General features: G+C 37.8%; 1 protein-coding gene across 1 annotated transcript in view; it reads left to right on the forward strand.

Annotated features, from left to right (window-relative positions):
* Positions 1-12,895, forward strand: part of ATP1A2 (ATPase Na+/K+ transporting subunit alpha 2) — a 44,022-nt gene that overhangs the window by 15,281 nt on the left and 15,846 nt on the right. Inside the window, exons 9-13 of the mRNA XM_074262301.1 lie at positions 5,531-5,729; positions 6,159-6,268; positions 6,517-6,651; positions 7,987-8,176; positions 8,335-8,510. Of these exons, the coding sequence (XP_074118402.1) occupies positions 5,531-5,729; positions 6,159-6,268; positions 6,517-6,651; positions 7,987-8,176; positions 8,335-8,510 (810 nt within the window). The remainder of the gene's footprint in view (positions 1-5,530; positions 5,730-6,158; positions 6,269-6,516; positions 6,652-7,986; positions 8,177-8,334; positions 8,511-12,895) is intronic.

Here is a 12,895-nt window from a genome sequence, read left to right on the forward strand (position 1 = left end):
AATGGTTCTTTTTATGAGGTTATTAAGACTCAAAGGTTAAGTAGTTAATTCATAGCTACATAATTAGTAAGTCGTGGAAGCAGAGCCCAAATGCAGGTGTTCTAAAACTTTCAAATTGAGCCCAAACCATTAGAGATGGGTTAAAAATAGAACAACAGCCAGAAAGATCCACCTACAAATAATTTAGATTAAGTGAATGGAGGGAGCCCGAAGTGAATGGTCCATCTGCTGCTGTAATCTGTCACTTCCAATGCTGGGCTGTAGCAGCCATGCTAGAGACACTGTGAAGTCACTTTGACCTCCAGGTGATGGTGTTGGGTAAGCCTGAAGTCAGAGAGAAAGATCCAGGTTTGTGGAACTGTAGGTTCAAGTCCCAGAATCAGAGAAAAGGTTGCTTTAACACTACAGAAGGAGCAAGGAGAAATTCTGAGGCAATGTCGCTCCCAGAAACCCAGTGACCCCTAGCCTTTACTTTCTGGGGCACATTATGGGAATATCTACTCCCATTCCCCTCTTTCCCCAGCCTTGACTTAAGCCTCCTGGTTCACACCTTGGAAAGGGAAGGAAAGACCTAAAGTCTGAGCACTATAGAATGACAAATGAATATCTAGTTATAACTACTCATCCGAAAGTCTTTGAAGTCTATTATTAGGATGAGCTGATGGGAAGGGGTATAAAGAAAATGTGTCCTGAGGAGTAGAAGCAGAAATACCTCTTACCCACCCACATATTCATTCACTTCAGATGGAGCTTTGGGGCCTCGAGTTTAGGGACAGGGGAACTGTTAATCCACTCTGTGCCCTTAGCCTTCCTACAAATCTTTTGAAATTCAGGAGCTATACACATAGCCTCCATTTTCTCATTACTCATTCCTGAACTCTCAGCTTCCACTGAAACTATTCTCTCAAAGGTCACCAATGACCTAATCACCAAATCCATCAGCCTTTTCTCACCCTTCTTGACTTGTCTGTGACATGTGAGATCAACATTTCCATTCCTTCTTAAAACACTCTGTCTTGGCCTCTAGGATACTACCCTATCCTATTTCTCTTTTTTTCCCCTCTCTCTCCTTCATGGCTCTTCTTCCATCTCCTACCACCTAGGATAATCTAGGACATCTAGGAACTCAGGGACAAGGAGGGAGAAGGTGGATCTTCCCTAAGGTTTTCTCTTTAAAATCTCTTCTATTTACTGTTTTGTTTTTTTTAATCCAGGTTTGTTTGTTTTTTAGTTTTACCAGCATGTACATGAATTCCTAATCTCCTATCTATACTAGCCCTCTCTCTAGAATCACAAAGCTAATATCCACCTATCTATCAAACATTTTCATTTAGATGTCCCCATAATCACTTCATTTCAAAACATATAAAACTGAATTATCTTCTCACTAAAACCAGTACCTGTTTCCAGCTTCCCTTGTTTTTTCAATAGTAACATTTTCCTCACAGACTCATTTTTGATTCATCTTTCTCTTATCCCCACATCCAATAAGTTACCAATGTCTCATCTTTCTTCTATTCCTACTCCTAATCTGAGAACCTGATGCTCATTCTACATGCATCTAATGTATCAGGTGATGCAGGAGAATTAAATATTAATAAGACAAAATGCAGGTCAAAGCCTTGAGGATCTTATGATCTAGTAGAAGAAATAAGACAAAACACACAAATAAGTACAGTAACAAGAAATATGGATGTGCTACCCATCTTTGATACTTTAAGAAACCCTGATTTCATCTGTGTTCCCACTACCAATGCAGAATACAATCACTTTAGGATCAGAGAATTAACAATGTGCAATGAAAAGAATTCTGACTAGGATCCCTGAGTTTAAATCTCACCCTTACTTCCTCTATGATCTTGGACAAGTCCCACAATTTTAATTTCTTCATTTGTAAAGTGAAGGGGCTTGACTAGATGGATGGTCTCTGAGATTCCTCCCAGGTATAGATCTATGATCTTATATGACCAACTGTATATCTAGAGCCAGGAAGATTCATTCTCCCATTTCCTTCAATTTCCTCATTGAAAATGAATTGGAAAAGGAAATGGTAAACCTATCACAGTATCTTTGCCAAGAATGAGTTCATCAAGAGTCAGATACAATTGAAAAATGACTGACAAAAATAGCTAAGATATTGAGATTGGATAGCATCAACCTAAGGAGTCTTTCCAAACTTAGCTAGTTTGTTTCTTGGTTAGCAAAGATAGTCCATAGATGCACTCATACTTGAGACCTTTCCAATTGGCAAGAGCTATTCTCTTGTATAGACTTTGAGAATCCAATGTCACCTTCACATAGTGATAAGATCTGGGAGAAGAACTTCCAGGTTATAGATTATAAAACACAAAGTGTTATAAGGTACAGAGGAGAGAAAGATTGAATCTTTCTTATAGATGGTAGCTTCTTAGAGAATAAGGTTGAAATGACAGAATTTGTTATATTTCATAAAGACTTTAGACTTCATTCAGTCCAATGGCAATGGAAAATCTTTGGGGATTTTAGAGCAGTAGAGAGATGTGATATTTTGACAGTGTTGTGTGAGATGAATTGTAGAGGAATAATCTATAGGCAAGGAAACTCAAATCAAAGATATAGGACTGAAAGAGACATTAGAAACTATTATAACCTCTTCATTTTGCTGAAGATTCTTTATTTTACTAGAAAAATAAAGAAATAGAATCAGGATTTTTACCCAGATCTTCTACTTTCAAAATCAATATACTTTCTACTATACCATACTACCTCCTTTTGACTAATTAAGAGTCTACTTTAACAGTTCAGGGGAAAGGCAATAAGGATCTCAATTAGGATAACTGCAGTAAAAATAGAAAAGAAGAAACATATGAAAGACATTTCACATGTAGAAACAAAAGGTCATTGCATCTGATTGGTTATGAGAGCAAGGAATTGAAATAATTCAGTGGTGACTCTAAAGTTCCAACCTGGATAACTCAGAAAATGATGATATCATTCACAAAAATTGGGATATAAGGAAAGAAACTCGATTTGGAGATTTTAGGTTTGGTTTAAGATATGTTAAATTTGAGGTTCTGGCAGGACATCCTGGTGGAAATATCAATTAGGCAGTTGGGAATATGGTGCTCAGAATATTCTGGAGCTCAGGATTCTATGAAGAATTTGACAAAAACATCCAAATCAAATTAACCTACTTTAATACTTAATGACTTCAAAACAAAAGTGAATATATGGGAGGATTGGAAAACTGTGTTGGAAAACATCAGCAATAGATCAAGAAATTATGGACTACATAAAAATGTTATAGCTAAATATCAAGACTAATCAAGATAATAGTCAGGAGCCAAACTTAAAAGAGACTTTAAAAAATAAATAAAACTGACTATATTTTAACAGATAGAAAACTTCTAGCTATGTAATTCATTTCTGAGTCAGTTGTTTATATACTATCAAACCACTGATGGTTACAGCAAAGATTTTTTTTTAGTCATTGACTAATTAAAAGAAAGAATAAAAATGGGAAGAAATTATGACCAGAAATAAAAACAGTTCCAACCTGACCTACCTGATCTACTTAGATGAGACAGAGTTAAAGGTACATATACTGACATGGACTAATACTATTTCCTACAAAAATTTAATGAATAGTATGGCAGAGGGAAGAGAAAGCTGAACTCAGAATCAGGAAGCCAGGAAGTTCAAGTTTCATGACTGATAAAAAAAACATCTATATGATCCTGAGCAAATCATTTAATTTCTCAGTTCTTCTCCCAACTCTTGCAGAGAAAGTGCCAGTTTGTATTGATAGAACAAGTTCCCTTCTGGGTACTCCTGGGTACACTGATAAAATCGAAAGTTCTTTTTTTCCTATTTTTTAGTTGACACAACCATGAAGTCAAAAGCTTGTAGAAACCCCCTTATCCAGTAAACACGAAGTCATTTTATCAAGAGAAGAGATACAGTAGCCAAGAGCAACAATAGTTTAGAATATTAACAACTTATTTGCAAAATTATACAGAGAAGAATGGTGGAAGATATGAGGGATAACATCTCCCATGAAATAAGCTTACAGAAAACTTAAATTAAAACCCAATTAGGCCAGATCATTCTGAGAGCATTAAAGGATGAAATTAGGGGGGGAAACCAGAGACAAAAAAGGGGAAAAAAAGAAAAACATCTGTCAAAATAAGTTATTTTCTCTTTTACTAATAGTGAGTATTAGGTTCTGATTATTAACATCAAGCAAGGCATAAAACATGATATGTTTGCCAAAGACATTTACTACTGTCATAATTTAGTGCAAAGACTAAGGCAATGAAAGATTCCTTATAATATATACTATTATATAATATATAAGAGGTAACATATGTATAGTACTTTAAAGTTTGCAAAGCACAAAGGTTATTTCATTTGATTCTAACAATAACCTTGTGAAGTGTATGTTATCACTATTCCTATTTTACAGATGACAAAACTAAATCAGAAAATGGTAAAGTAGCTTGCCCAGTCTTACAACTAGTAAATATCTCAGGCATGACTCAAAATCCCTTCTCTGAGGTTCAACCCTCTCCAAACTATGCCACAAAACTGTCATGGAGAGAAGGAGCTATAGCTGATCCTATTTTAAGATCACATCATGCTGACCATATCAGATTCTGTCAAATTGCAGAGCCTCCTGAATGATATCCATAATCATTTTTAAAAGTTTGGTATAACCTTCTACAGAAGAAACTAAGTAAATGAAGACTGCCTGTTGTCCAGATTAGGACATGCAGTTGATTGAGCCCATAAAACTAGTTCATCAGTGTATGTATCTTGGGGAAAAAAAATTAAAAAAAAAAAAAACTAGAACCAGAATTAAATAGAAAAAAGGAAAGATTATATTTGGAAAATTGTGTAAGTCTTTCAATGATCCCAAGCCTCTTGAAGCAAAATTCATTTTTAAAAATGTGAATATTCTTCCACTGAAGTTACATGACTATAAATAATACCACAGATTTTGAGAAATGAAAATTATAGAAAATTATGAAAACTATAGGGTAGTGAAGAGTTTCATGCTGGACCTGAATAGGCTACAATGTATTAATGACAATTAATTTCTGTGTGCCTAGTGGAGGATTTATGTAAAAGCATGGTCAAGAGTCACACAGGAGGTGAATGGATTATAAATAGATTACAGTCCCCATCATTTAAGATCACAGATCTGTGTATGTGCCCACACAGGACTACCTCACAATTCTGAGGTACATTTGTGTTTTACTTAGACTCATTCAGAGTGTTGGCTTATAGAAGGCAGGTCTTTGAGTTATATATCTTTGTATCTTGTGGTAGGTGCTCAGTAAACATTTACTGAATAGATTTGTTGATGAATGAAAGTCCGTGGTAGGGTTAAAAATGGAATTAGGATTAGGAACTAGGGACCATACCATGATAATAGAAAGACCATGCTTTCAGTCATAGTCATGGATAGCCCTTCCTAGCACCAGACCAAATTCTTTTTTGTTTTCTTCTCTTCTCTTCTCTCTACTCCTACTGTACCCCATCCTTCCAGGTGTGTCTCACTCTGACAGCCAAGCGAATGGCCAGAAAGAACTGCCTAGTGAAGAACCTTGAAGCAGTGGAGACCCTGGGCTCCACCTCCACCATCTGTTCAGACAAGACTGGCACCCTCACCCAGAACCGGATGACTGTAGCCCACATGTGGTTTGACAACCAGATCCATGAGGCTGATACCACTGAAGACCAGTCTGGTGACATCATCCCTGCAACACTTATTGGCTGGGGGTGTGGGGAGCTGGGTGGGAGTTGAAGGCACTAAGAGAAAATGGGTAGGGAGTATGGAAGAAGACAAAATGGGTGAGGTATGAAAAAGGGGAGTCTAGTTCATGGCTCCCTGTATATTTATCTAGGGCACCCAAGGATGAAGTGAAAAGAGCTCTGGACTTAAGAGTCAGAAGACTAGGGCAAGATGTAAAATTGTATCTCCTCAGTTCAATCTGTGAAGCCTTGAACAAGCTCTGTTTTGACTCTGTTTCCTAAACTGTAAAATGGGGATATTGATACTTGAACCATATTCACCGGCTTCTATGAGGCTTAAATGAAAAATAGAATGCTTTATAAAGATCATACAAAATGCTATATAAATGTAAACCATTATTATTATCATTGTCATCAACCAGGTGCCACATTTGACAAACGCTCTCCAACCTGGACTGCCTTATCTCGAATTGCTGGACTTTGCAACCGTGCAGTCTTTAAGGCTGGACAGGAGAACATCTCTGTATCCAAGGTAAGGGATACCAGGATTGAAAGGAAGAAGTGAAGATGTCAGGATTTTGGTGATGACTTATTTTAAAAAGCTTCCTTATCCTTAAACCTAAAACCTTGAAACTGTTTTTTCCCAGGCCCTACTTTTATAATTTGTACCTCCTCCTCTCAGCTCCTTCAGTGAGATCTCAGTGTTTACATTGTGACCACAGCAACTCCATGCCCTCTCCCCCTTACCAGCCCCTGTAACAACCATTCTTGTTTTGGCAGCGGGACACGGCTGGCGATGCCTCTGAGTCTGCCCTGCTCAAATGTATTGAGCTATCATGTGGCTCCGTCAGGAAGATGAGGGAGAGGAACCCCAAAGTGGCTGAAATCCCCTTCAACTCCACTAATAAGTACCAGGTATGGTCCCAAAATGACATAGGAAAGCAGGATGGAACAAAGGCAAGGAGGACAAAGGATCAGAAATAGCTTTATCTCCATCAGGAACAAGCATTGCTAATAATTTATAAGGGTCTCTGGACCAAATTGGGTATCAGGCTCTAAGGGAAAGGACACTTCTGGAGGAAGACCAGGTTCCTGTCCTTAAGGACCTTACAGCTTAGAACAGAGTAGAGACATAGATTTTTTTTTTTTTATCTGAAACAAACATATTAGATGGTAAATGTGTAAGAAAGATACAAAATCAAAGTTCATTATATGTAAGGAGAGGTAAAGTATTTGTTAAGGACTGCAGCAAATATTCATCCTCTTTGCCTCCTATCTCCATGACTACAAGTCTCAGTCACACCTCCCCCCATCCCACTACATCCCTCCAGAGGAATGTACTAAAGGGAACTCTAGACTTCTATTCAGAAAGGAGATGACTTCAGACCCCAGCTCTAATATTTATCTTTTTCAGTTCCCTCATTTTAAAAACATAAATGATAATACCTCTACTCTCTGAATCATGGGGTTATGTGTTGTAGGGACACTGCTTTTAAAAGATTTTAAAGTATCATAAAAACATGAATTGTCATATCTAATCAGGCCACTGTCCTTATTTCTTCTTATAATAATAGCTGACATTTCTCTAACACTTTACAGCTTACAAAATACTTTTCTCACAACTCTGTGAAGTAGTTTAAAATAACATGTTGAAATAGCACTTTTTAAGATTTCAAAAGTATTATTATTCCCATTTCATGGGTGGGAAGACTGAGGTTGAGTCACATGACTCCCTGGGAGGGCATGGAATAGCTTTAAAAAGAAAAAAAAAAAAAAGAGCAGTGGATTTGAAGTCAAGATTTGGATTTGAATCCTGGATCTCCCATTAACTAGGTATATTTCTTCTTCACCAAGAAGAAGGGATTAGAACTAGATTTCTTCTCAGGTCCCTGACAAATCTAAAATCTTTTAATCTTTTGCAAGGGTATAGATCTATACTGGTTCTAGAGTGGGAGGACCTGGATTGAAATCCATTTTATTATGATGCTTACTCTATGTGTCTCTGCCTCCCTCCTGGGGACAGGTCGCTTAACTTCCCTTGCTGGGTTTTCCTATTTATAAAACAATTTTACTGGAGTAGATGTATTCCAAGGCTCCTTCTAGCTAGAGACCCGGAATCCTGTTATCCTAAGTGCTGAATTCTAATTTGAAATCCAATCTACCAAGCTGCCCTAGACTCCAGTGTTCCATTGGCTTTGCCTGCCATTGCCTCCTCTGCCCTCCCTGACACTGCCTCTGTCCTCTCCCCAGCTGTCCATCCACGAACGGGAAGACAGTCCCCAGAGCCATGTGCTGGTGATGAAAGGGGCTCCAGAGAGGATCCTGGACCGATGCTCCTCCATCCTTGTCCAGGGCAAGGAGATTCCTCTGGACAAGGAGATGCAGGATGCCTTTCAAAATGCCTACATGGAGCTGGGAGGACTGGGAGAGCGTGTGCTCGGTGAGGGATCAAGGGGGCTTGGGGATTAAAGGAGACGGGTTCAGAAAAGGCCTAGAGAGCTTCTTTCTTGCTTTCACTGAGTAAAACAGGCTTGTAGCCTGTATACATTCCCAGTTGTCAGTCTAGTCTCTCACACCTCCTTTTCCCCTTCCTTTAAGGGTTTTGCCACCTCAACCTACCTTCTGCAAAATTCCCTCGGGGTTTCAAGTTTGACACAGATGAGTTAAACTTCCCTACAGAGAAGCTCTGCTTTGTGGGACTCATGTCTATGATTGACCCTCCCCGAGCTGCAGTTCCTGATGCTGTGGGAAAGTGCCGGAGTGCAGGGATCAAGGTACCAGTGCCCTTAACCTCCTTTCCCTTCCCTTTCTCTTCCCTTTCTTCTCCCCCCTTCCTTCTTTTTCTCTTTCTTTTTCTTCTTTTATCCTTCCCTTAGAATCAAGGATCTTGGGACTATTGTTTTGAGAAATTCAAGATCACTGTATTACAGACATACTCACGACGCCGAACCATTCTCCAAGCTCTGAGTGCTTGTGTTTGTTTTGTCCTTGGTTCTCAAAGAGGATCATGACATCAGAGAAGTTATGCTATGACATGCAAGTGAATTGGATGTAAGTGAGGGATGAATGTGCAAGGTCACCTGCTTCACTTTCCCCTCCAGAGCCATCTGGGTCCAGTGACCAGATATAGATCAAAATGATGGCTTCCCACCTAGATAATGGAATCACTCCCTGGGGGAGGTTCTAACAAACAGCTTGTACATAATCTGGGAAGCTGTACAAGTATCCACAGCTGGGCTGACTCTCTATGCCTCCTAAATCAAGCTTCACTCTAGGATTAAGCATCAATCCATTGGGAGTCTACACCAGACTAGTCCATAGTTTGTGGAATTCTGGCATCAAAACATATTCTTACTATTCACTCACACTGATCATTACGATATTCTCTTTCCCTCTAAATCACATACCTTACCTCACCTCACTCAGAACATATTAACTGTACATATTTTATTCATCACACAATTTGGGCTCTTCCCTGGACTCTACTCTTGACATATTCAGTCTCAATCATACAGAAACCAGATCTCCTCCCATCATGGCAAAAATTATCACTGTTACAAAATAAATATTTTGATTTCCTAAGTAACCAGAGAGTTTGAAGGCATCATTTCCAATGACAAACATCTATATGCCCCCATGCTGCCTTCCCTGCACCACTATCTGATTTTTAATCAGCATACACTCCAGTCTGCTCTGGGGTTGAGAGGAAACTCTGTCTTTCCATGCAAAAACCACTGCTCTGGAGTCAGAGAACCAAATCCTATCTCTGATTCTTTACTTTTTACTGAGGCAATTAAGGTTAAGTGACTTGCCCAGGGTCACACAGGTAGGAAGTGTTAAGTGTCTCAGGCCAGATTTGAACTCACATCCTCCTGACTTTCAGGCTGGTACTTTATCCACTGCACCACCTAGCTGCCCCCTGATTCTTTACTTTTATGAGCCTAGGCAAAATTCAAATTCCTTGGCTTTCAATTTCAGTTGTACAAATGAAAGAGTTAAGCTAGATGGCCTCTGAGGATCCAATTGAAAGAGAAGTCAGAAAGATATGAGTTCTAATTGAGTCTTAGATACTTACTACCTGTGTGGACAAGGCATTTAACTTCTCTGTATCTGTTTTCCTTCTTTTTAAAATGAAGGAATTGAACATAATGACTCCTAAAATCTTTTCCAGCTCTAAATCTGTGATTTTAGTTTCTATTATTCCTTGATCCTCCTAGGGAAAGTTAACTCTTGCCTTTCTGTTCTCATGCTAATTCCTTTTACTAAATGAATTATTTTTTTTTCTGAACCCTCTCCATCTCTACCATAATTTATTGTGTGGGCTCATAAATATTTAAAGCAGGAAAGGACATCTGATACTTTCCTCTCTGCTTATAAACAAACATTGCATGAAGAAATAAGGGTCTGAGCCAGGAAATAAACATATTCAATATACCTTCTAATTTCTTCCTTTTCTCCTCTATATTTGACTTGTACTTTTTAGTAGTCTAAAGATGTTGGGATGAGGCCCCTTCTACGTTTTTCTTCTAAAGCCACTGGCCTTTATCTAGCCCAGCCATGAGATCCTCTTATTTTCTCTGAGTGAATTCATAGGTTGGGTTTTTTCAAAAAGGCTTTAATAGCATTTATGGGGAAATTAAACTTATCAGAACATATGGTGGGAAATATTCTAAAATAATAACATCATCATCATCATCATTGCCATCATCACTATCATTATAACAGTTCATAGTCATACATTGTTTTAAAGTTTACAAAGCATCTTATATATTCTATCTTGTTTAATTCTCATAACAACCCTGTGAGAAGGATAGTACAATTACCCCCATTTTACAGATGAAGAATCCAAGTTTCCCAGAGGTTTAATTACTTGCTTACATGGCCAGTAAGTGATAGATGAAGATTCAGACTCAGGTCATCTGGCTTCAAATCCAGAGCTCCATCACTTATAAGAAGGTCCAGGGCACAGATCTTGGAAATGTTTTCCTTTAGTGGCTGTTAGAGAAGTTTGAGAAAGGCACAATAAGACAATTAAATCAACTATTTCCTGCTTGCATCAAATCCAGATCCCTTAGTGTATTTTCCCCTTGCAGCCTCCTCATTCATTTTCATTCATCAAGCTAAACCTATGGCTTGTCTCCTCTTTGTATCTCACACTACCACCTATGAACTGCTATGTGTTGAAACCAAAGCATCATCTTGGGTTCCCAAGCTCCATGCCTTTTTGTATTCCATTCTCATGACTGAGTGGGTTGGATCTCTTTTAGCTGAATTGTAACATAGTGAATATAGCACTAATAGAAGAGTTAGGAAGGCCTAGATTCAAACTTTACGCCTGATGCTTATTTTAGAAATTATATAGACCTAAGTAAATCATTTAACCTCTCCAAGTTTCAGTTTCTCTCTCTGTAAAATGGGGATTTTATAATAACCTGTGTAATCTTTCCATGGTCTTTCAAACAGCAAAAAAAAGCAATTCAATCATCACATGTATCAGTTCTTTCAACACCTGAGATTGTAGTTTTAGGGAAGTTGTAAGGGTGGGTGGTTATGAGTCTTAAATGAGATAATTATATGTAAAGTGCTTTGCAAATTGCAAAATGTTTTATGAATGTCAACTGTTATTATTGTCTGCCCTAGGAAATAATAAATGTATGTTTATGTAGCATATGCACATACACAAAGTACTTTAAAATTGCAAAATACTCATAAGTATACATACACATATATGTAGGTATATTATATCTGTATATGTATATTTATGTATATTTGTCTATATATGTGTGTACTAGTATATGTGTATATATATATATATACCTATATATATATATATATATTGTATATGTGTAGTATATATTAATATGTATATTTTGTGTATATAAACACACACACATATATATATACATATATATATATATGTATGTATATATATATACATATATATACATTGTATACATCTTTGTATATTGTGTGTATATATTATCTCAGTTGATCCGTGTATTACTCCTATGAGACAGTCAAGGGCAGTATTATGTCTATATTTTATAAATAAAGAAATAAAAGCAAAAGAAGTTAAGAAGTATTACATAGTGTCATGGAAAATAAAATAGAAGCTAGTTTAAAACTCAGAGCCTCAAGTGGCAAATAAATACAGAGAAATGCAGCTCTAGGCAAGAAACAGATCTAAACAGAGCTCCCAATTCAAGGAGTCAAATTGGGCATTATAGGTATTACTGAGACTTGGTGGAATTTATAAGAGTATTCCTTGGAGAGGATATGTGGTATAATGACTAGAAAGCTGGTCCTGGACTGTTTTGGCCATATATTGTTCATTTGACCAAGGCCAAGTCATTTAACCTTTCATCTGCCCAAGTGATTCTGGAAGTTGCCAATCTATATAAATGCAGAGAGTTTTCACACCAGGAATTCTCCAAACCACTGTGATCACAAGTCTGGAGCAAAAAAGCAAAAAGGGTAAACCATAAATAAAAGAAAAAGGAGAAGATGCAATAACATTCAATATTGAGGAGATATATTCAAGTGAGGAAATTTAGGAACTAGAGAGAAGAAACATGATGGAAGCAAAGGCAAATGAAGGGAGGAACAAAAGAATGTTATTATCTGACCACTTAGACATAAAGAAGAAATAAAGGAGGAAATCAGGAAACAAATCACAAATCTGGAGGATATGCTTGATTGAGTAAGGATGGGAGCCTTCAGTTTTCCTGATATGTTTGGAGCATTCTCTCTCTCTCTCTCTCTCTCTCTCTCTCTCTCTCTCTCTCTCTCTCTCTCTCTCTCTCTCTCTCTCTCTCTGTCTCTCTATCTCTCTCTGTCTCTCTGTCTCTCTCTGTCTCTCTGTCTCTGTCTCTCTCGGTGTCTCTGTCTCTGTCTCTCTCTCTCTCTCTCTCTGTCTCTCTCTCTCTGTCTCTCTATCTCTCTCTGTCTCTCTCTCTCTCTCTGTCTCTCTGTCTCTGTCTCTCTCGGTGTCTCTGTCTCTGTCTCTCTCTCTCTCTCTCTCTCTCTCTCTCTCTCTCTCTCTCTCTCTCTCTCCTGTGTGTGTGTGTTTCTCTGCCTCTTTTTCTCTCTGACAAAAACAATATAGCTGATAACTTCTTTAATAATACTTAAATCTTTGACAAAAGATAGAGGAATTTTT

Source organism: Sminthopsis crassicaudata, chromosome 4 (genome assembly GCF_048593235.1).
Source record: "Sminthopsis crassicaudata isolate SCR6 chromosome 4, ASM4859323v1, whole genome shotgun sequence".
Lineage (NCBI taxonomy): Eukaryota > Metazoa > Chordata > Mammalia > Dasyuromorphia > Dasyuridae > Sminthopsis > Sminthopsis crassicaudata.